At 47.3% G+C, this 24,005-nt stretch overlaps 3 protein-coding genes across 4 annotated transcripts; 1 reads left to right on the top strand and 2 right to left on the bottom strand.

The window, feature by feature from the left end:
- Positions 1-81: 81 nt before the first annotated feature.
- LOC101771935 lies at positions 82-8,453 on the bottom strand. Of its 2 annotated transcripts, none has more exons than XM_004973794.3 (9): positions 8,044-8,453; positions 6,564-6,664; positions 5,217-5,613; positions 3,621-4,547; positions 2,887-2,938; positions 2,326-2,393; positions 2,138-2,244; positions 1,328-1,415; positions 82-1,032 (listed from the first exon to the last, which is right to left on the bottom strand). In XM_004973794.3, the coding sequence occupies exons 1-9, from the start codon at positions 8,158-8,160 to the stop codon at positions 772-774; spliced, it is 2,118 nt and encodes a 705-aa protein (XP_004973851.1). In that variant the 5' UTR covers positions 8,161-8,453; the 3' UTR covers positions 82-771. The 2 variants fall into 2 exon arrangements, with proteins under 2 accessions (XP_004973851.1, XP_022683300.1); XM_022827565.1 differs by having other exon boundaries at positions 6,564-6,669; positions 8,044-8,452.
- Positions 8,454-8,967: 514 nt separating this feature from the next.
- LOC101771539 (thylakoid lumenal 19 kDa protein, chloroplastic) lies at positions 8,968-10,016 on the top strand. Its single transcript, XM_004973793.4, has one exon. The coding sequence runs from the start codon at positions 9,097-9,099 to the stop codon at positions 9,844-9,846; it is 750 nt and encodes a 249-aa protein (XP_004973850.1). The 5' UTR covers positions 8,968-9,096; the 3' UTR covers positions 9,847-10,016.
- A 7,319-nt stretch (positions 10,017-17,335) lies between these two features.
- LOC101771139 (zinc finger protein WIP2) lies at positions 17,336-20,199 on the bottom strand. Its single transcript, XM_004973792.3, has 2 exons — positions 19,335-20,199; positions 17,336-18,246 (listed from the first exon to the last, which is right to left on the bottom strand). Exons 1-2 carry the CDS (start codon positions 20,112-20,114, stop codon positions 17,767-17,769), a joined length of 1,260 nt encoding a protein of 419 aa, XP_004973849.1. The 5' UTR covers positions 20,115-20,199; the 3' UTR covers positions 17,336-17,766.
- Between the last annotated feature and the right edge of the window lie 3,806 nt (positions 20,200-24,005).

The raw sequence follows: 24,005 nt of genomic DNA, 5'->3' as shown, positions 1-24,005 counted from the left end.
TAACTGAAAGTGATCCATCAAGTGTTAAACTGGATTTTGTAACTAACAAAATTTGATTGAAATGTTAAGGTGAAAATGCAATAGTCAAGTAACATGCTCAATCTCATTATAGACCACACAGAATATATTGTAAAATTGTTTGACACAATGAATGTCCAACTAAAAAATCATACCAGTACAACAAATAAAACTCATGAGGGAAAAAGAACCTTTTTTTATTTTCCTTCTTTTCCTTTTTTTTTTTGCTGGGAAAGAGATTGATTCAGAGAAAAGAGTATAAATAGATAGGTTACTGCTATACAATTGAGGCTTACATCAATGATACCGTTGGTAAAATCTTGTCCAAAATCTGCTCATCTTGTTCTACTTGATAAGCATCTTCCATCGCACAATGCGAAGCATTATGTTCATCAATCCTTGTCCAGAGACCACCAACACAACCAAAGTGTGGTGATCACTGCATATGTGAATGATCCTCTTTCAGATGGCTGAAGTCCAAGGAAAACTGCTTGCGGAGTATGTCAGCCTACTCTCACATATTGCGAAGAGGACCAACTCCAGCATGATAGCTTATCATCATATCTGATGCCAAACTCCTCCCCAATTTTCTTATTTTTGACTTTTTTGTATTTTTCATGCTTTTTTTTAGACTTTTTACAGTGCAGCATGAAGGAACAATCTTCTCAGCATGCTGTCCAGATTCAACCATTAGGGGCAACAAGCAAGATACCGATTGGTTCTGATTATCAGCTCAACTATAATATGCTCCCTCTATGTGGCAGGCGGGAGCACCTGTTCAGAGGATAGCGGCACACTCATGTCAGTTTTCGTACCTGAATCAGTGCCTGAAGGCTCACGTTTCCACTGTAAACTTCTAGCACCAGGTTTCATCGGAGCACGCCCTCTAAAGGAACCGCCCGGGAGAACAGCCCTTGGGTATGCCATCCTACTGTGCCTACCATACAATGATGATCGTCCACTACCAGGCCAACCATAAAAGTGAGCAGCTTCATGAGAACTTCGCCGGACGACCTACATTACAAGGAAAAACAACGCAAACATCACCTTTATTGCACACTCAAAACTCAGAAGCTTTGTTATTAGTTTGATGGGAATCCAAAATGACGACCAGCACAAAAAAAACGAATTCAACATTCATGGAGCAGTACATGTGTTAGAGAGAAAAAACCAATGAACACAAAACTGAAATACTTAAGAGAATTATCATCTATTAATCCTCTGCCCAAGCACCAGACAATGCCAGTCCATATGGGCCAAGAAAATCAATAATAACAAAAGATAAGTAGTAGATAAAGAACCATCCTACCTTGAGAATACGCGTCATAAATGATGTGCCATTCAATGACAGAGCTCGTTCAGCTGATTCTTTGTGTAAAAACTCTACATAGGCAGATCTGTAATAGAAGACAGACAATCATTAAGTTATCTTCAAGAACTGTATAAAGATCTCTAAGATCAGAATTAAGAATGTTATTGTTGAGTTGCAGTTATTCAACCAAATTTAGCTCATGAAGTCATGAACATCAATTCAACAGTTCAAAATTTCAACTGCCCAAATCATATCATATCTTTGACTACAGGTGCTTCTTGAAGTCATTTAACAGCGTACACAATTGGTGTGAAAAGGGGGAAAGATGAAATTTGTTTAGTAGTTACTCTCTCCGATTCCAAATGTAGGTTGTTTAAGTCTAGTAGGTCAAACAGTTACATAGACAGATTTGTTGACAAGACATGGTTGATTAACTAGATTCATCAAGGAAAATACTTTCATAACACATAACTCTACTTAAAATAGTATACTTTTACAAAAAATGTAGGAGTGCTAATGTTCTAAGCCACTTGAATTTCAAATCAGAGGGAGTATTCAGTTTACTCTTTTCCATTTATCATTGTTTGTCAAAAAAAATACTTATTTATTGTTTAAATTATGACAGCATCAACATTATTTTCTGAGAACTTTTTGAGCTAATCTGGTCTCAAAACAGAGGGTGTTAGCATCATAGGAATTAGTGAAGGTGGTCATATGCATTAGATATGGATCTTTCTCTGGTATAAGTAAAAAATAGCATGACAAAATTCTTATCCCAGCTACAACAAGCATTAATAATAAACTGACCCTGTTGGCTGACCCGTTGCAGCATTAGTGACAATGACTACTTTCAGTACTGCACCAAACTTGTTGAAATGGCGAGATAATGAGTCCTTGGTCGCAGCAAAGTGAACCTTCAAATAATTTGACAGAGGTAAGTAAAAGAATCTAATGGCATGAAATAATAAGGGTGATTAGAATACAAAGATACTCACATTGCTAACATAGAGGGTTCTTGAATCTGCATCCTCGGTTGGATGTGCTGTGCTATATGAAACTGCAACTGAACAAGACAAGATAAATTATAGAGTGATAAATTACAATGTCATCAAGATTAACCAGTACTGATGATTGATTGTACTAATGACTTGGACAGCAAATTAAAATAACCAGTGTATTTTCCCATCAACACATGACAAAAAACAACAAATTCTTGCAGATTGTGTTACTAGTAACTGCACATTTCTGGTTAGGAAAGATGATGGACAAGGGGCAACAAAGTGATATTACAACAGCAACAGCAACTAAGCCTTTTAATCCCATGCAAGTTGGGTAGGTTACAATAAAAGTGATATTAATGCTAATAATGGTTAGGGAAGGTGAGCAAACTAGTCGTGTTACCACATGTATCAGTGTTATTTTTAATAATTGGAGAAAGGAATGGCACAACCGATAGGAGCAATTAGATACAGATAACCAGATGGAAGATTGACACGAATACACTAGAGTGCATGAAGGAAAGAAGGCCACTAGTGCATCCTATATATGTGGCATACCAGATGGTGCAGCCCGTTGGGAATCCTTTTGGACTTCTGCATGACCTGATTCCTGCATGAAATTTAGTATCAGTCATGGGAAAATGTACCCAAGGAGTACTGGGCGTACCCACAAGATAATACAGGACAAATGATCAAAGAATGGAAAGCAAAACTAATGATCATCATAATCAAGAAGATGGTATGGAAAATGAAATGATGTGCCATTCTGTATACGACACTAAACCAGTGTAGCAGGAGATATCGGCTACTGTTTTTCATCTAATGTTCATCTGCTGGAAGAAAATGCAAACATGTGCCCACAGGTGGTCATGAAGAGATAAGCAGATTAGATAGATTCTGTGCAAATAAGTAACCTAGCCAATTTAGTTCAGTAAAAATACAGGCAAGTCATACAAACAATACTAAACTTACATGATTACCCATGAGCTCCTACTGCTCTGCCATTTCATTCAAGTAGCAATAAGTGTAACTAGGCTTTTTTTTACTGTAAAGTGTAAATACTAGCATGGAAAAATTCAAAGGAAAAGCTACACTCTCGTTTCACAACTTGATTAAGAATTGTGAATTGGATTGTCATTCAAGCCAAAAAGGATATCTGCTAGGAATCATAAGCACACAATACAAACCTGACCAAAATGCAAAGTAAATGAGTGACTTAAAAGTATTGCAAGTGAGGTGCAGGAAGAAATTTATACATAAAAATTGATTGCTCAAGATATGAGAATGCTTACTTTGGCATTGGTAGCCACACTGGTGGCATTTGAATTCATGGGTGTGTAAGGCTTCTCCACAACATGAACATCTTTAGGAGTTTCATAACTGAGAGGTACCACCGTATTTACATCAACAGAAATAGGCACAGCTTTACTTGCTGTTTCTGTTGATGAAGGAATAGATCGCTCCTTGTCAATAACACCTGAAGGCCTTATTGCATCAGTCTCAAGTTCACCACTGCATTTTGCCGATAAAGCTTTCTTGTCTTCAAATGATGAAAAAGCACCGTCAGGTGACACACAGGTTTGGTATCTTGAAATCCCCTCATCTCGCTCCATATCATCTTCAGAGCTCAAATCAACATTCATTGCAGCTACCCTATCTGCAATGGTCAGCTCTCCAGATTCCTCTTCGGATTCCTCATTATTAACATATCGATCAGAATCCCGCTCATCTACGGCCATAACTGGTTCAAAATCTTCATAATCTCTCTTCTCTTCACGAGAACGAGATGGCTGTTTCACAACATTCCCATGACCCAATCGCTTGAAAACACTTCCAGTAGATCTAACCTTCGTGGAATCTGCAGCAGCTTCCGCTGCAGCTCTAAGAGCTAAAGCAGCTCCCTGTAACTGTAACACTGGCCGAGTTCTTTCGGATCTTCTCTCACTTGGGTTATCTTGAGATCTTGCTGATCTTCTATCACTCGGGTTGTCTTGAGATCTTGCTGATGTCCTATCGCTCAGGTTGTCTTGAGATCTTTCTGATCTCCTATCATGCATGTTCTCTGCAGAAGTTGTGGAAACCACAGAGCGCAGACGCTTGGATGCTGGTTCAGAAGAGCTGCTGGTTGGCTGTACAGCTTTTACTGCATCTCGAACAGCAAACTGTAGAAGACGGCGGGAAGCACCACCACCAATCATGGGACGTGATGAGACGTCTCTCTGGTAACAAAGAAAAGGAGTGATTGTAAGACAATAGAATATAATGGAGGAGAAAAGAATATCTGAGCGGACCTATAAATGGCATAAAGAGAAAATTAGAAGCAGTGTCATGCTCATCACTCAGTAGTCGAACGAGCAATTTCATTATCCAAACTCAGTACAAACTATCAACGGAAGTTGATAAACTAACTGGACAATCTACATCGAGACTTTTCCAGCATTCCAAAACTCATGGAACTGCAAGTTTTGCCGGTTGTTTAATCAAAGAAAAACCCACTGAAGACAACCTTTCAAAATTCATATGTGTATTTTCATGATGAACAAATATTTGGGTTGTAAGTTGACAATAAATATTTGGCTGGGACTTGATTGTTGAAATTGAAAAATGGTTATGCTATAGTTTTCCACCACATTCTTGCAACTAATTCAGAGCTAACAGCATCTTGGTAGATCCAATCTAGAGGTATAGTTTAACATTTAGCTACAACGGATAGAAAATCTGTGAGCAAAAGGCACACCATAAAAGAACAGAACACAGATATTGCTGAAGTAAAAATAGAATATATGAAAGCACAATGTTGCTGACTAGCCATCAGCTTGGTCAACAGAATAAGACATTCTATTAGATTAGTTTGCAATTGAGACCTAGATCATAGGTATGCATCACACCTTTGTTTGCTGCGGCTCATCATCCCTTTCGCGCTTCCTGCCATTCTGTTGTTTTGATAGAGGGTGTCGTATTTCATTGGATTTTTGTGTTCTTTTCTCCTCTCCGTGAAGAATATCAGTTAGTACACTTCGAAGTGGAAAATTTTCATTACCGTCCCGACCAATTCCTTTCCATTCCCTCTTATTTCGTCCCCTAGTGGCTGTACTTGATTCAGTTGTGTGCACAGAATGAGTTTGACCTTTGCTTTCTGGGAGCGCATCTGATGATTTTGGTCTTCCAGCTACTTCTTTGGGGGCCTCAGATACTTCTTTGGGGGCCTCATCATCCTTAAGCTGCTGATTTTGTTCTTGTGCTTGCACATAAAGGTGCAAATGTAAAGAAAGATGCTCCCACAACCTACAAACGCAACAATACAGTAGAATATTCATTTTGCATGATAATATGATATGAAAGCCACCATTTTTTTTCTCTTTATGATGTGTATGAAAGCCTTTATGATGTCGAATCAACTCGGGAGGGTATGCATTACTGTTGACTGCTTTGCTCGGGAAAAGGATGACAAGGGTACACATTTCCCAGTGTATACAATTGTATCCGATCTCAAAAGTAAAAACTGCTCCACCATTCTTGTTTCCATTCGATGTTAAAAACTTACATAGGGTCTCAAGAATGCAACTTCAATGAATATATTTTATAGCTTCATTAAGAATATTGACTGCATGGATTCAAATGAAAATGGTTTTTGTTTGTTTTTGTTTTTTTTTTTTGGGGTGGGGGGGTGATCTTCAGTGTTTTGAATAACGGTTATGCTTATAAGCGTTGATCTAAACGAAGGGTGTCTACGAGGCAAAGGTACCAAGGTGCAGGTAAACTTTAAGGCTATGTAAGGAGCCCTGTGTGGCCTAACTTTTGGACACTAGACGATTTGCAACACATAATTCGGACTCCAAAGGATATTCAATGCTCACTAGGCCCTTTTATATTACAAATATATCGATATCATAGAATATCTAATGTGCTTTCTGCTGCTACCAGAGTTAGTTCTAGTTCCACTCCATATACAGGAAAATGCATCAGAACCTTATTTCATTATTGTTTAATATGAACATATTTGTCTGAATATCAAACAGTGAACCGTGTGAGTATGTGACACATACAATGCCACTTGTCTATCTACCCTAAAAGTGGGGTGACCCATGACCACCTTTCCCAATTATTTATAGCATCCTTATAAGTGAATTACCAATTACAATAAGAAATATTTGCATGTTAAATATATTAGGGATGGTTCAGACAGTTGATAAACAAATAATACAAAAATTGAAACATATGCTATGAGTACTAACCAGGAAACGAATGCTTCACTGTCATCCCCTAGAAACACATGGAGCTCCTTTATGGCCTTTTCCTTACATCTTCGATTCTTGAGCAAGACCATAACATAATCCTGCACTTAATACAGCAACAGAGGTCCACTTATTGCTTTTTCTCGAAATACTCCAACGTAATACAATGAAAATGAAAAATAGGATAAGAGAATGATGGTTGCAAAAAGTGAATACACGGCAATCAATAGTACTACACCCTCCTATTCGAAATACATGTCGTTTAGTTGTGCACAAAGATTAATAAAGATGGTAAAATGATCTTGTTGCTACATTGGAACTGGTGTCATTTATTTTCGAGAGTGATAAAATTTGTTAAGAGCAAGGAAGGAATAAAACAGGAAAAAATGCCTAGAAGTTATAGGATGACATGTATTTTGAGAAAAAAGTTGGGAAAGGGAAAAATTATATCTATTTCCAATCGGAGGAAGTGAATACGTAAGCAAAGCAATGACCGTGCAGATTATTTCATATGTTCTTTTCCCTTTTCTCTGCCAGAGTGCATACTGATCTGTTTTTTGGGCACGCTTGACTACTACTGGTACAAGTTTAGGGCTAAATGTAGATAAATAGTACAAATCGTGATGAATGGAAAAAGGTAGTAAAGACTCATAACATATGCTGACATCTTGACTACTACTGTACAAGTTTAGGGCTCAATGTAGATAAATAGTACAAATCGTGATGAATGGAAAAAGGTAGTAAAGACTCATAACATATGCCAACATGGAAGGATAGGAAACTCATTCATCCTTATGGTCTATTCTACTATTGCATTCTCAATTGCATCAAAAACACCATAGGCAACATGCAACAGCACTGCACTGGATTAACACCAAATTCAGTTATTCTGATTTGTAATGATATATACATTCACCTGAGGCAGAACTAATTCACAAACAAATTAGCCTGTCCAAGTATAGCTATAGGTACCCGGCACTGAACAAACAATTCCTAGCATCTCATCCTGATTTTCAATCACTCCCCTAAGAACAGAGGGTCTTCTCAGTTAAGAAGAGGCCTCATACGTGTATTTTGCACATGAACATGATAGCTCAACAGTTTTAGTGCATGTAGTCCACCAATCCATTGCACTAGCTGAGTTCGTCGAAGCAACTAAACATATAGAGTGGGGCACACCAAATTGAAGGGGGGAAAAAGACAGCACTCAGCCTAAACAAACAAAAACTCCAGCCATCACATACAAGCAAATGAGATCTAACCACATTACGCTAGTGATTGCAGCAATAGGTGTTGTACACGGGCACAGTCGCTTAATTTGCACAAGTTATCTAGAATTGTAGCCAGTCCGCAATACGCTTTTAGCTAAGTTCCACCACAATCTAGAGCTCACAAACAACCGAAATCAACCACTAAAACGCGAAGGTAGCGAGTCGGGGTGACACAGTAGAAATAGAGTCGGCAAGCGGCGGCATCGTACCAGGAGGGAAGTGTCGGGCTCGCTCATCATCAACTCGCGCAGCTTCTCCCGTACGCGGCCCCGGAGGAGCTCCTCGCCGGCGGCGGTGAAGCTGGCGCCACCGTCCGCCGCGTCCATCGCGGCGGGGGCTTCCAGAAGTCCTCCCCACGCAACCCTAGATCCAGCCCGAAGCGGTTCCGGGGCCGGGGAGGGGTGGGGGAACGGGAGGAGGGCGTGTTGGCGGCGACCGCCTGCCTTATCCGAACCGCTGCGGGGTCGGGAAGCTTCGGCGGCGTGGCGGAGGGGGATAGACTCGCCGGCAGGCGGCGGCGACGCGTGGAGATTGGGGTGGTGGGCGACGGGGGCTGGCTGGACTGCGCGGAGGCGAGGTGAGATTTTATTGGGTTTTTGTTTGGGCTTTTGCGTGGGATCGCCAGGTCGGACGGACGGGTGGTGTGGTGGTTCGGCCACGAAATGGAGCGCAGTTTGATGTGCGTCGCTGATCTGGCCGTGTGTAGCCACCGGTTCCGTTTCTACCACTGACGAAAAAAGTTCAGATTTACGCGCCGTTAATTGATGTTGCCTTTTGATTATGTAATATATAAATTCATCAGAAATCAGAAAACTCAGATGCATTCAAAAAGAAAACTGAAATGTGGTTCATCTGCCGTTAATATGATTCTTATGGGCTGTCTTATATAAGGCCCAGTTAAAAATTGGATCCAGTACAAACATAATGGGCCTTATCCGATACAAACATGATGGGTTTGCAAAAAAAAAAGATGGGCCTTATCCGATCCGATAAAGGACCTGGAAGCAACCAAGGCCAAAATGCAAAAGGGTTAGTACTGGGCCGCAATGTAGGATTCCGCCCAAGTCACCGAGGCCTCTACATCTTTCTGCTCTCGCGATTCATCAGTGTCAGTGCCATGTCGTCCCACCGGATAAGCCGCGGGCCCACGTGATCCCTTCTATCCTCTCGTCCCCAACAGAAAACCACACACCCAACGCGCGCCAACCACCTCGCCGCACCGCCACCGCAGCGCGTCACTGTCCACGGCCGCCACCGTGACCATGTTTCCGCCGTCCCTCCTCTCGCGCGCGCCGTCCCCTCCCCTGACCACCGCGCCCACCTCCATCGCCTCGTCGCAGCAGCAGCAGCAGGCGCTGCGGCTGCCGCCCAGCAAGCAGCCGCCCCTCGCCACCACGCTGGTCGCGGCGGCCGCGGCGGGTCTCCTGCTGCTGTCTCCGGCGCCGGCGCCGTCCCGCGCCGACCCCGAGTTCAAGGTGTACTACGGGACGGCGGCGAGCGCGGCGAACTACGGCGGGTACGGCGGGAACGCGAGCAAGAAGGACACGGCGGAGTACGTGTACGACGTGCCCGAGGGGTGGAAGGAGCGGCTGGTGTCCAAGGTGGAGAAGGGCACCAACGGCACGGACAGCGAGTTCTTCAACCCGCGGAAGCGGTCGGAGAAGGAGTACCTGACGTTCCTGTCCGGGATCCGCGCGCTGGCGCCGCTCAACGCCGTGCTCAACAACCTGGCGCTCTCCGACGTCGGGCTGCAGGACCAGATCGCGACCGCCGACGACGTGCGCTCGGCGGAGCGCGCCGACGGCGACGGGCAGGTGTACTACGAGTACGAGGTGGCGGGGGCCGGCGCGCACAGCCTCATCTCCGTGACGTGCGCGCGGAACAAGCTGTACGCGCACTTCGTCACCGCGCCCAACGCCGAGTGGGGCCGCGACGAGGCCGTGCTCCGGCGGCTGCACGAGTCCTTCAGGACCATCCAGCCCGGCGCCCCGCCGCCGGCAACCGAGAGCTAACTGCGTCTCCAGCGGTAAGTGCGTGCGTCTACGGGAGATCGAGGTAGCAAGTAATTGAGCAGAACAATGTAATTTTGCGGTGTAATATATAATTAATAATCAGTTTTGTATAGGATGGAATTATTTTGGACATGTATATTACTCTGCATTCTTCGCTCTTCCTCTGCTAAGGTGCTTGCGAGTTTCAGGATGCGTTTGGTTCCAAGGACGAAGTGGGATCGTCTCGTCCCACTTCGTCCCGCGTTTGGTTGGAGGATAGGTGGGACGGGGACATCCCTAGAAGAGAATATTCTCTCTATATGCGGATACCCCCGTCCCTCCAAAACGAGCGGACGGGGGCGTCCCACTTCGTCTCCGTCAACACCGTTTCTTCGCGGGCGCGGTCAGAGCTCCCGCGGCCAGGGCGGGCGCGGCAAGATGCGGCCGCGGCCAGAGCTCCCGCGAATGGGGCCGCGGCTGGACATCCGGCGGGCGAAGGCGGGTGCGGCCAGAGCTCCTGCGGCCGGAGCTCCCACGAGCGGAGGCGGGCGCGGGCGGAGGCGGGCGCGGCCGGGGCGGACGCGGGCGGAGGCGGGTGCGGCCGGGGCGGACAGGGGCGCGGCCGAGGCGAACGCGGGTGTGGCCGGGGCGGCCGGGGCGAACGCGGGTGTGGCCGGGGCGGCCGGGGCAGATATGGCCGGAGGAGGGCGCGCCTGGGAGGATCGGGAGGCGACGGGGTGGAGCAGGGGTGGCGCAAGCGTGCCAGGGGCGGCGACGGGGTGGATCGGGGGGCGAGCAGGGTGGATCAGGGGGCGGACGCGGGCGTGACCCAGGGGCAGCGGAGGCGAGCAGGGATGGCGCCGTGGGTGGAGCAGGGAGGCCAGCGTGGCGCAGGGAGGAGGAAGAAGACATTGTTAGTATGACGAGTGGAGCCCACAAACGGTGTCTAACGGAAGGAGAAAACGGTGCTCATCCCGTCTGTTGCAATCTCTCCAACCAAACAAAAAATTAGGACGAACCCATCCCATTCAACCAAACATGAAATGGGATCATCCCATCCCAGAAAACTGAAACAGGACCGTCCCGTCCTACATTGTCTCCTATCCAAACGCACCCTCAGAGTCTAAGTCTGAACGATGCAGTGAAAATAATCTCCCCTCACTCTCTTCGTGGGCTGTGGAAGCAGCTGCTGCGCTTCCTTGCAACAGAAATGGGCCCATCTATAGCCGGTGGTCCAATTGCTGGCCTAGTACCACCGGTCGCGCTACTGGGCTACAAATTTTCCCATTCAATAACATCATGGGCCGATCCAGTCCAGTACAGCGATAAATTCTCCGCTACAGGCCGAAAGGGCCTAAAAGGCAGCAGCCGGCTTCTTCTCAAAGTTCAAACAATCCAACGACAAAATAACCTGAAGATCGAAAGAAAAAAAATCTGAAGATTACTGCTGGCTGCTGCAAATACACTAACGCCGGACGAACAATTCTCGCGACACTCCAAACTGTTTGCCTACAGTTTGCCTGTCCTGTGAATCTGCGATGAGCGTTAATAAGAAGCGCATGCATTTATTCAGCAGACGAGAGGGCAGCAGCCCGGCCGGCCGCCGGAGGACCATGATGGCGTGGTCCTCCTGAGACGAGACGACGCTTCTCCAAGAAGTGCATGCAATTAGTTATCCCATATGCTGCGCCAGCCCCAAATCCGCGATGCGATCTGGAGAGGGGAAGCAGCAGCCGGCCGGAGCAGTAGCAGTGCCCTGCACAGCTCCCTTCCTCTCACGCCACTCCGGGCTGGTTCCTGTCAGCTTTTCTCCCTCGGCCTGGTCACACTCGAGAACCCCCTCTCGACCTGCGCCCTGCTGCCGCTCGCCATTAATTCGCAGCTTGCTTGCTTGTCGCTACAGCTGCGACGACCTGCGCGCGCGATGATCTGCCACCAGGCCGCACCAGCCATGGATCGATGGATCATCAGCTCATCACCATCACGCGACCTCACCTCCAGCCTGAGGGAGACAGGCGGGGGTGGTAAGTGGCGACATTTACTCCGGCTTCCTCCGCTCCCTGCCGTCGGTCTCGCTCGCAGATGCAGACGCAGACGCAGATGCAGTGCCCCCTCGATCGAGGACGACTTGAGCTGCTGGCTGCTGCGGCTACTGGGCTGTCACTGTTCCAGTACAGCCAGTACGCTGTACTACCACCCTCTTTGCCGAGACGGGCATTTACTCGAGCTCATCTGCCTCCCCTCCCATGCCGGCCGGTGGCGGGGGCCATCGCGGCAGCCTACTACGCCGGTGGAACCTTACCGTACGTGCGTGCGTGCGCCATCGCCGTGTACTCCTACGTGCTCCATGCGTTTCGATCCATCTCCTGTCCGTCGGAGCACAGTGCGCACCTGCAGCATGCGTGCGATCAGATTCAGTACTACTGCCATTAACACATGACGCAATTAATCAGGGCTCGTTTGAACTTAACACAGGATTTAGTTTTTTTTAAGAAATGAAGCTTGTTGTTGGGGACCTGGGGTTAGGGCTAACAATAGCAGCTGGTTAGGTGCCTGATACGACGAGGTAGAGAGAGAGAGAGAGAGAGACAATGCAAATGGCGGAGCTGAAAAGTGCCTCGTGAACCTGATCAGGGGAGACAGGGCTGTTCCTGCGCTGTTAGGGCGTGGGGGGGACAGCGCGTCGCTCTTTTATTCCTCCCCTGCTTCTCCTGGTCTCCCAGATGTTCTTAATAGAGTATTAGTATTAGTATTAGTATTATTATATTATTATTAACCCAAGTCGCCACTAATCTAAACACGCGCGCGCGCGCACGTACGCAAGGCCCGGCGCAGAGAGAATTTAAGAAAGGGATACGTGTTGGTAGGTTGGTACTGCGTGCTACTACGACAATCCTGCAGCCAGGTAAACCACGCGTGCACCCGTGCGCATTTCGACATGCCTGCATGCATGCATCGTCGCAGTTTCGAGGCATCTGCCGAGAAGGATCCTCGATCTCTCCCAGAGAACGATCATGAAGCGCACGCATCGCGAGACGGTACTGTGATCCAGATCGATCGATCATGGAACACGCATTGTGCAGAAAGGTTTGACGACGACGCTGCCTGCAGGCATGTGGGGGCGATTAGGGAAAGTTCAGGCCCCTTTTCAGTTCAGACTAGCATAGCGTAGTAGGTTCATTATTCAGTGATTAATCCATGACTGTGCTGTATGTGCACTCATCGATCCTCCGTCCGGATCGGATGTGAGAGATAATCTAATCCTAGGCAGTTTCGAGGTGATCGTCGTCGATGTTGGCATGCATGTTGGGGATGTGAACGTTTCTGCCCAACTTTTCCGCGACAAAGCCTGGATTAATAAGCTGGATGGTGATTAGACAAGGTTGTAGCACGGTACTAGTACTGCGACGAGGTATTGTCATCAGTTAGGTCTATTATATGGCTGACCTGCATGAAATGAAGTATACGTACGCAGGTGGCTGGTAGAGGCTAGAGAGAGAGAGAGAGAGAGAGAGAGAGAGAGAGAGAGAGAGAGAGAGAGAGAGAGAGATGGCGACATGGACAGAAGGGGGATGGGAAGACATCGGAGGCGGAGAAAAGGACAGTGCAGGATCGGGAAGGGTGGAGTCTAAGTCACGTTGCTGGGCTGTCTCCTATCCTGGGCAAGGCCATATGCCCGGCCGGCCTATCCACAGTCCATTCACACTCGGCCACCTGCTCGCCTGCTCATCTCAGGAGCTGAGCTATAGCCAGCTATCTCCACAGGTGATACTAGATTGATTGACGGATAGATAGATGGATGGATTGTTCCTGTGAGGTGACCCTTCAAACAGCCAGTTTGCATGCCCCAACCCCAAGTTTCCCTCTCCCACCCTGCCCCAGTGCTAGTGCCCTACACACGCCACGTATATCAAATTGAACTTGAGATGTGGGGAGAGATTTATTATTACTCCGTCCAGTTCAAATTATAAGAGTTTTGATACATAAATTTTACTAGACATAACATATATCTATATGCATAGAAAAAGATATTTAGAAAAAGCTAAAATCCTTACACTTTGAAACGGAGAAAGTACGAATTACTACCCGTCACAAAATGTATAAACAGTAACACATACGTGAAGGAATCAGGTCATGTTAAATGACTTGATTAACTTTATATTTATGAATAGTTATGGTTTAGTTTTGTGATGTTGTTATGTGAATACGGGGTGACACAAAGTACTTGTCTTCCTACAACATTTGGACGAAAATAAACGTAAGAGGTGGACCATTACCAGCCACAATGCACTGTATATCTTTTTTAAAGGGATATCTAGCCTTCATCGGCAAAAGGAAAACAAAAGTACAACCATCTTTACAAAAGCGACCAATGTATATATAAAAATAAATAAAAGATGCATAAAAGTCCTGCAAGCACTTCATCTTCATGGTCGACGATGGCACCACCACCACCTAAAGAACCTGCTATCACCATTTGTGGACCAACCATAACAAAATTAAAGATGAGTATCATCGAGTTGCCCCTATCCTTACATCAACACCCAGGGGCGGATCTGAAGGGGGTGCTGGTGGTGCTGCAGCACCCCCTGCAGGCCATGCACATTCATGTATTATTAGTCTTTAATCTTCAATTTTTGCACATAAAACATGAGCCTAGCTTAAGTTTAAGAGTGTGAGCACGCCCTTTGAGGGGATCCTGGCTCCGCCCCTGTCAACACCACATGTCCCATAGGGCTATAAGAACCGCATTTGAAGCCTCTTCCGTTCAACGTCTATGGGCCAAGGTAACACCTTTCATTGGGTGGCTGTGAATCTACACGTACTTTGTTCCAAAAAGATGAAAAAATCTCTAAAAAAAAACATCGGAACACAAGAAGACAAAACACATATTTCCTCTGTCCCACAAATAATTCAATTTTAGGATTTTTAAGCATTTCAGCATCGAAGCCTAATGCTCTAGTTGCCCATGCATGATTATCTGCGGTTAATTGCCATGGGAGCACGAGTAACCGTGTAAGCTGTTTGGCTCCTGCTCCAAATTAATAGCGCATGCACTCTGTTACGGAACCACTGATTTGCAAACAATTATAAGATAGAGGAAAAAGGGCCACAACATGCAATGTAAATTTGAAAAGAAAGGAAGAAGTAGACATGAATTCCAAAGATGGGGCCGGGAAACATTGTCAGTATCCACAATCAAATGAAATTCGCAATCATGAATATATATGTATTTATTTAACTAATATTTCACAATATAAACCCTTCCACTAAATTTATTCAAGTATGAATGCACTAGCATTGTTTTTGCCACTATATCCAAACTTATTTTAGGGAGAGGGTTCATTCAATTTAAACCGTTAATAGAAAAGGACCCCAAAACTATAAAAAGAAAGCTCCGGCTCCGCCCAAGCCAGCATTGTTCATACCATTGTAGTTGGAAGCTCTTTTTCCTCTCTTCCCCAAAATTAACCATGGTAACATGGTGGCTGAGAAGCCAATATTTTTTGCCTGATTAGCTCTGTCTTTTCACAATACTGTAGCAGGGAGATGAAGCCGCCGGGAGCCTTCCTAGAGAGGACCTTAATTAGGGACAATGGATATTCAGGCTGGCACAGCATCTCTCACAAAGCTAGATTGAGCAATGGAGTGAGGGGAGATCAGAGTCATATATTCAAAAGGGGACAACATATGTACGGGGAAATCACACGAGGGTACAACGCCGAAAATCCACTACAAAACAGTGCACCAGCAAAGGTTTGCTACAATGATCGTGATGTCATACCACAGGCCTCTGCTCTAGTGCTGTGTATAAGTTGTACACTATGAAATAACTTCAGGTCAGAAAATGGTTCTCGCACAAAACACCCTCTCTGTCGGAGACATCAGAATTAATTGTGTTCGATGGCCATGTCTCTGCAATTTCCTCATCACCCACTGTGACCAACCGTCAGTAGTAAAAACCTAGAGTTTGCTTGGTAGGCATGCAGCCTTGATTTCAGACAACAACTAGATATGGTTCTTGCTGTTTCTTTCCAATACTCCGATCGACCAGGCAGGGAAAAGCTATTGTTCCTCCATGCCTGCAGCCGTTAAGGCTGCAGTGTGCGCACTTGAACTAGTATTAAAAGAAAAGGTTCAGTTCAGATACAATTCTAAGAAATAGGCTCTGGTCAGCTCGCTGTCCATCCCTACCCTTCTTTCTATCCAGCTAGACGACGTGGGAAAAGCTCATCATTTGACACGAACTCCTCATGGGATGTATGAGATGTTCCATCCATCAAGCTTTGGCTATACATACTTTGGTCGGCCATCTCCCGCAATATATCGAGTGCGCCCAAAAAGTTGATCCTCTCGCCAAAAGGAGTGCGGAAAGTATATGTATTCTTGTTTCGCTTGCTTTGTTTTACCCGGAGGCCCAAATACCACATCGGAACACTTGAACTTTTTTCCTATTTCTGTGGGTTTTGTAATTTTGAACCGTGTGATGTGATGTTGTAGAGTTAGTTTTTTTTTTCTAACACGTAGGAGAGCTGTGTGCCTACATATTATTGCATTAATTGAAGAAGGTATAATAATCATGATAGATGTAAGTGGGTACTAATAATGAGCAATTTTGAATCACTACCAAGACTTGTTTGGATCAGCACACTGAGATTGTGGAACCCAGCTTTTAAAAGCTACCTCTCCCTATCTTTTACCAGCTTATATGCATTGGGACTTTTTAGAAGCTACAACTCATCCATACGGCAGCTTTTGGTCTAGTTCTTACAATCCCACAAGTTATAAGCCAACCTTCACAATTTGAGGTGGATCCAAATACGGCCATAGCTTATTTGCATCCCATTTTTATTTCTTTGATATTCAGATTAGTTCAATTAGATGAGTCTTGTGTCGAACGTATAGAAAACAAGACTTGCATGCCGCTAAGTTTCTAACGGATACATTGTCTCAACGATTTTATTAGTTACAAAAAAAGACAGGAAGTGCATGCAGTACTACTCCATGTCCTATCTCTACAGCTACCTATCAGCGCCTTTTCTGCTTCCTCCTTGCAGGGCACACAAACCTGGAATGAGGTGCATATGTCCTACTAGCAGCTACTGCAGGGGCCTGAGGCTATGTGAACTTGGTTAGGTTGGTCTATGTGTTTGCACAGAAAGGGGCTTGTCCATCCATAGTAGAAACTTGACTGGGACAGTAGAGAGGTGATGGGCTCAGAGTTTTTCCACATGCAGAGATGAGTGACATCGATGACGACGATCGAACTGGGATCCATGCGTTGCCAATGCCGAGGAGAAGAGATCCCAGTGGTAGCTCACCATTAATACTGTCCTACACCGTTATACATGCAGCTGAGGATAGGTTAGCTGAATGGGGAAATTTCCCCCATTTCGGTTTGTCAGACATCATGGACGTAGTCATTCGTTCTACCATACCGATCGCATCCAAGCACTACACACAATAAGCTTATCATCCAATTGTGACCAAGTAGATTGCAACAATAATATATTTTTTGAAAACGGGATGTTCTTGATTAATTGAGATTTAAGAGACAGAACACGAAACTGATGAAGATGCATGAGTACGTGCTGAATTGCTGATTCCATGAGTTAATGTGGCAAATGGTCGATCAAGATCGCCCAACAGCAGTCCAGCAGCATTCCAACATTTGAGTCCTTGTGGACTTATCGCGAACTAATTAACCAGCTAGTAGAGATCGATCAGGAGGTCACGCGATCGACCGACCTCCAGAACCCTAACGAACTAGTACTACTCGATGGAGCAAAAGCAACAACGACGACGGCCGGGCGTCGACAACGACACGTACAACAGGCAACAGCAACTACAAGAACAACATATATAGCTAGCTATGTGTGGCGGCGCGCGGCGCGTAAGCATATAGAGATGCCAACGCAACAAGACGGTGATCGGCGACGATCACCGCGCCGAGCGGCCGCAGGCAGCGGCGGCGGCGCAGTCCTGCTCGATCTCGGAGACGGCGCCCTCGTCGTCGTCATCGAGCCCGTCGGCGCCGCCGTCGATGTTGCAGCCGAAGGCGCCGTGGCCGTGGCCGAAGGCCCTGGCGTGGTCCTTGAGCGAGCGCTTGTGCTTGAACTCGGAGCCGCAGAGGCAGTACCAGAGCTTGCCGCAGTTCTTCTCGTGCGTGCGCCAGTCGCCCTTGACGGCGAAGGCCTTGCCGCACTTGCGGCACAGGAAGGGCTTCAGCCCGTGCTTGCGCTTGTAGTGCGTCTGCAGCGTGCGGAAGTCCTTGAGCGGCCGCGCCCGCGGGTGGTCGATGTTGTTGCGGCAGCCCGGCGCGCAGCAGTAGCACGGCAGCCGGAGCATCGCCGTCGGCTGCACGCCGCGCAGCGACTCCGGGCCCTTGCGGTACTGCGACCCGTGCCCCCACATGTGCATCTGCATTGCCGCATCGAGTATTGATCAGATCGAGAGCAGGAGATGAGCAACAATATTCATGTCGAAATGGAAATGGAGCTATCTACTATAGGCAAGTTTAAAATCATATCACATGTTGAATTTTCTTCATTTAAGCAGTGTTTGGTGGCGTAATCATGTGGGTCTACGGTCTACATAGCTATTAATGCACTGAACCCACTGATGCCTTGCACTGTATGGTGTATATGCATGTTTCAAATTGTACTCCTAGCTAGGTTGTTTGCAGTTGTATGAACCCCAGTCCCTTGTTCTCCAGCACAGACTTTTTTCTTGCAGCAGTGGTAATCAGTTGCAACCATAGAAGGTGCAGTGATGTTTGAGGGGCTCTACACTCTACTACTCTGGCAACTGATGAAAGCCTTTGCTTGTGTGTGTTTTGTGTTGGTGTTGCTTCTTTAAAGAAGCGCAACCAGAGTGGCACTATGGCTGGCTACAGGAAGAACACTGCAGATCTCTTTGTGTTCTTGGGAGGAGTGCGGGAGTAGACTGCCATGCGGCAGGCCATCATGCCACACAATCTTATGCTTTCCAAACCATGAAAGCTCCCTGAACCAACCCGTATATCTGCCAAATCTCATGAGCCCCCAATGACCCATGAGTGATCAGCACCGTGTGCTAGTGGCCTGGTACTGGGAAAACTAGAAAGTAACCAGATGGATCAGAGCTAAGATAGAGAGAGAAGCAAAGGTGAAATCTTCCCTGGGATCTCCACTGCTCCCACACCACTCATATGAATCTTCAAAAGGCAAGCACCCAAGAAAAGCATAAAGATGCATGCCTGCATGCATGGCTTCCCCTGGCATGCCAGTCTAGTTCAATCACGCAAAAGCCAGCCACTGTGCATCAGCCTCTGGGCTTGAGTCTGTTTCATGGCATGCAACTAGCTCCAAAGCTACCTTGCCGGACAGGAACATGATGGCCAATCGATCCAAGAACCAAACTAGGTGACGACGACGAACACACAGGACCAGCACAGCAAGGCTGGAACAAGAAGAACAATTGGATTTATTAGGTATGGGTGAGCATGGGCATGCCGGCATGGCACTGACCTGCATGTTGTTGTATCGGTTGAAGGTCTTGTAGCAGACGGGGCACGAGAACTGGGTGGGCCCGATGAGGATCTGCGCCGGCGTCGGGATCCAGTACTGCCCCTTGTTGAGCCTCCCGATGGGCGTCGACGCGAACCCTAGCGGCACCACCTCGTCGCCGTCGCCGGCGCCGGTGTCCACCTTGCACTCCTCCTCATCCTCCTCGGGCTCCATGCCACCGCAGGCCCTGCCGGAGAGCCCGGACAGGAGGTCGGCCTCCGCGCCGCCGCAGCCGTTCACGGGCGCCGCCGGCAGGCCGATGCGCAGAGCGACCGCGGCGTCGTCCGTGGACTCCGCCCCGGCCGCCTCCACGTCCATAGGGTCGCCGTCGTCGCAGCAGGAGGGCATGCAGTTGAGGTCGGCGAAGAGCGGCGCGCGCGCAGAATGGGTCGCGGAGCTGACGACGACCTCACGCAGGAAGTCATCGGCGTCGTCGTCGTCGTCGGAGTCCGCCGCTACGTGCGGCCGGGAGGCGCCGTGCCCGCGCGTGGGCGACTGGGAGAGGAGGGGCAGCGCCTCTCGGAGAGGAGGCGAGGGAGGGCTGTCATGGAGAGGCGGCAGCGTCGTCGGCTGCGACTGGAAGAAGCAGGCCGGGTACTGAGGCGCGGCGGCGGCGACGCCGGGGTAGAAGGCGTTGTACGGTGGGAGGGGAGGAGGGAGATGGGGAGCCGGAGCAGCGGGGAAGGAGGTGGTGTAGTAGTAGTAGGGGTTCTTGAAGAAGCTCGTGTAGGGGTCTTCCATGGAAGGATCGATGGATGGATGGGGTGGTTTCTTGCTCTAGTACACTCACTCTCCCTGCAGCTTTACTTCTGTTCTTGGCTACTGCTGGTTTGGGGTGAGGTGCCGTGGTTGGCAAGGGGTAGTTATAGTGGGAGGTCGAGAGAGAGAGAGAGAGAGCGGGAGTGATGTGGTGACTGGTGAGGGAGACAGCAGGCAGCAGCAGGGTTAATAAATTATGTGGAGTAGCTTTGTTCTTCTGACGGTTGTATTTTGATAGGGAAGCCGGAGCATAGACTTCGAGTTGTAATGGATGGTATACCAGCAAGGTGCTGCCAGGGATCGGGTTATTTAGAGGGTATTTGATACCAGGTGCTAAACTAAGTTTAGCAGTGCCATGTTGAATAACGGATGCTAATTAGAATGACTAAATATGTAATTATAAAACTAATTATAGAACCTCCGTGCTAATTCGCGAGACGAATCTATTAAGGTTAATTAATCCATCATTAGCAAATGGTTACTGTAGCACCACATTATCAAATCATGAACTAATTAGGCTTAATAGATTCGTCTCGCGAATTAGACTCCATCTGTGCAATTAGTTTGTAATTAGCCTATGTTTAATACTCCTAATTAGTATCAAACATTTGATGTGACAGGTGCTAAACTTTAACCGGTGGGAGCCAAACAGGCCCTTAGGGAGTGTTTGGATACCACCCCCTAAATATAGGGTTATGTCTAGATACATAGTAAAATTTATATACCTAGAAAAGTTAAAATGACCTGCATTTTGTAACGGAAGGAGTAGGTCATAAAGGACGAAATAAGTGATACAACAACCTATAAAAAGATTAATAAGAGTTACAACCATTAAGTGCATTCAAGTATTTTTCTAAAAATATTCAGATATAAACATTCACTTACGCGTCTGAGAGATTATGAGATCAATTATCCTACCATTATGAGATGAGAGATTATGAGATCAATTATGAGATCAATTATCCTACCATATGAGATCACCACGTCTGAGAGAGAGATTGGGCTGACATATTTTGAGATTGACGAAATAACCACAAACATCTCGCTATCGACAGCACTACCAATGACAATGACAGCACCTACCAGTGAAAAAATAACACATTGCTAGGTTGTAATCAAAAGTTTAAAATGCTGAAACAAAACCGCAAAATTAACATCACTTATTTCTAGGCGAAATGCGTAACATTTTTTTTGCTCATAAGTAATAATGCTCATGGTGTTTTTTTTAATAAAGTAATGATCATGGTTTCATTTCTAGGCTAGTGGAGGAAGATCGGTGGCTAGTATCGGCGGCAGAAAAGCACAAAAAATGGATTGGTTAGCGTGCGTGGAAAGGATGGCGAGATGCCTCCGCTAAGAAGCCAATAGGGCGGGTGAACGTAATGTTATATATGGTGAATAGAGAAGTTGTCGCAAAACTAGAAGAAAATGGAATTGTCACCGAATCAGAAAAGAAGGAAAGATAAGAGTCGTTAGATCATGAATGGCCGGCTGATTTAGCCAACTACTAGTAATTAAGATAGTGGGGATTAGTTTTAAGAAAATACAATGTATGTACAGTGAAATGAAATTTACGCCGTTAAAGAAAATTTTGGTTTCATGCAGGACACAGCATGCCAAACTCCACTTGAAGGACTGATACATCCCACGGGCCGTTGACTTGTAGTTCTAGGTGGTGGGGCCAAGCAACACGCTATATGGAGTATTGTACTACCCGACGTACTCCGGCCGACTTTACACACCCCCACCCTGGACAGAAAAAGGTGAACCCAAATCCAGCATGCATGTCCACATGTGGTCTCGCGGTCGCCGAGGCTGGCCACCACCCACCAGGGAGGGACACACTCCGAACGAACCAGCCAAGAAACGGCTCGAAGGAAAGAGACACCGGACGCATGCAGAACGGAATTGCCAAAGGCCAAGCCAAGCCACAACACACGGGCACTAAACAAATCCCACGCCTTTTCCATCCAGACATTACATGGTCGTTGATCGGCAAGCCAGGCTCCTCCGATCCGCTCCGAAATCCGCATCTACCCCCGCGTGTGCCGCGCGCGTTCGTGCCCCCCGTGTGCCGCGTCGTCCGCGGGGCGACAGGGGGAGCCGGCCGGCCGGCCGGCCGGGGCGCGTGATCTGCTCGGGCCGGGAGGCGCAGGCCGGGGCTCCCGCCGGCACCCACCTCGGGACGCGCGGCCCCCGGTCGGGTCGCCATCCCGAAGGCCGCAGGGAGCCAGGGAAGGAAGGCTCGATTCCTGTTGCGGGCGCGCACGCGTGCGCGGAGACCTCTGCGCCTTGCCCCGCCGCGCGCGGCAGGGGGTTCCGCTCCTCCCTCTGGTTTGATCTAGGAATTTGCCTGCCTGCCTGCCCCCGCGCCTCGCCTCGTAGCTCGCCGTGTGCTTGCTGGCTAATCCCGCGCGCGCGGCCGGCTCGCCACGGCGTCCGCTTTTCACACCGGGTCTCATCGTCCGCGGCCGCGGCGGCGCCGCGCGTGCAGGCGTGTAGCAGCCTGTTCGGGAGCATGGGAAGAACGAACGGGGTGGAATGCTGCGTTGGAAGCGGGATTCCGGGGGTCCCAACTCCCAACCGCCCGCGCGTGCGGTTTGCTAGGAACTAGCAGCAGCGTTGTACTTTGACTGTCGATCATGATCCTTCAGGATTGCATTTTTTGTACATAATGTCCATCAGGATTGTATGGCCTATTTCAGTGGCATTTCCAGTATAAGTCGCGCGGCGGGGTCCGATATAATTTATCTGGCTCATGCTCTATCGTAATCAACGTAAAATTAACATCACGATTGCAGGTACCACTAGGATGAATGGACTAATCAACAACACGTGGCGCAACCGTGAATACAACGTAAAATTAACATCACGATTTCAGGTGCTAATAAGATGAATAGCGCCAGTTAAATTCAGGGAGGCTCATTTTCTTCTTCTTCTTTCTTCCTCTCATTTTTTCTTCATCCTTCTTTATCTTATTTTCTTCTTCCTCCTCATCCATAACTGAAACTTTTTTTTGAAGGGGGAGGGGGGGGGGGGCATTAGGGTTAGGTAGGGGGTGAAGAATCATTTTGGGACTTAGGGCAGTTTCAGTATACAGCTTCGTTGCACAGGTACCTAGACTGAGAACTAGGTAACTGTGCTAGATGAGTGTTATGGGGATGAAACTCTTCTCTCGTCTGATGAAACTCCTTCTATTAATTACCTTACCAAGTCAACAATTTTGCTGATGTGACATTGAATTTAATACCATGAAACTTCGGTAAAACTCCCCATTGAAACTAGCCTTACTCACGGAGTAGTTTTTTTTTCCTGCCACTCATGGGTATATCACTGTTCACGGTTCATGAAACCGTGGCAAACGAGACTTACATACGAACCGTACTGGCGAATGCTTTGGGACAATGAAGTCCGGTCGGCCTTTTGTAATCTGGGGTACATGCGTGTCGATCGATTCCTTTTCAGATCTGAATACATGGAGGTGCCGGTTGTGCAGGCAGTACGCAAGGCAAACAGCACATTGATGTTACACTAGCGAGCAGCAGACATCCTGTAGTCCTGTGTGTGTGTGTGACTGTGATTTACCTAAGCCTCTCCACTGGTACCTGCAGGCGTAGAAAAACTACTGCATGCATGCTATGCATGCAATATGCCGGCCGGCCAGGTGCGTTGTATAGGCCCTGTTTGGAGTCGTTTTTCTGGAACTCGCTTATCTGACAAGCAAGCTTATCTGATAAGCCTGCTGCCTGGATAAGCTGCTGTCTGAATAAGCAGGGTGTTTGGCAATCCTGATTATTTTGTGTCGATTGTCTGTCCGGGTTGGTAAATTGACCTGAATGCCCCTAAGGCTGAAAATAGCTCATTTTTATTGTG

Source organism: Setaria italica, chromosome VI (genome assembly GCF_000263155.2).
Source record: "Setaria italica strain Yugu1 chromosome VI, Setaria_italica_v2.0, whole genome shotgun sequence".
In the NCBI taxonomy this organism is placed as follows: Eukaryota; Viridiplantae; Streptophyta; class Magnoliopsida; order Poales; family Poaceae; genus Setaria; species Setaria italica.
Note: the sequence above shows the minus strand (reverse complement) of the source record. Positions and strands in the feature narration are given on the sequence as shown.

Coding starts and splice junctions, on each gene's coding strand:
- LOC101771935 (XM_004973794.3), bottom strand. CDS start 8,160: ATGGACGCGGCGGACGGTGGCGCCAGCTTCACCGCCGCCGGCGAGGAG. Junction 5,614..6,563: donor AGTGAAGCATTCGTTTCCTG/GTTAGTACTCAT, acceptor TTGCGTTTGTAG/GTTGTGGGAGCATCTTTCTT. Junction 1,416..2,137: donor GCAACGGGTCAGCCAACAGG/GTCAGTTTATTA, acceptor CTTCTATTACAG/ATCTGCCTATGTAGAGTTTT.
- LOC101771539 (XM_004973793.4), top strand. CDS start 9,097: ATGTTTCCGCCGTCCCTCCTCTCGCGCGCGCCGTCCCCTCCCCTGACC.
- LOC101771139 (XM_004973792.3), bottom strand. CDS start 20,114: ATGGAAGACCCCTACACGAGCTTCTTCAAGAACCCCTACTACTACTAC. Junction 18,247..19,334: donor ACCGATACAACAACATGCAG/GTCAGTGCCATG, acceptor GCGGCAATGCAG/ATGCACATGTGGGGGCACGG.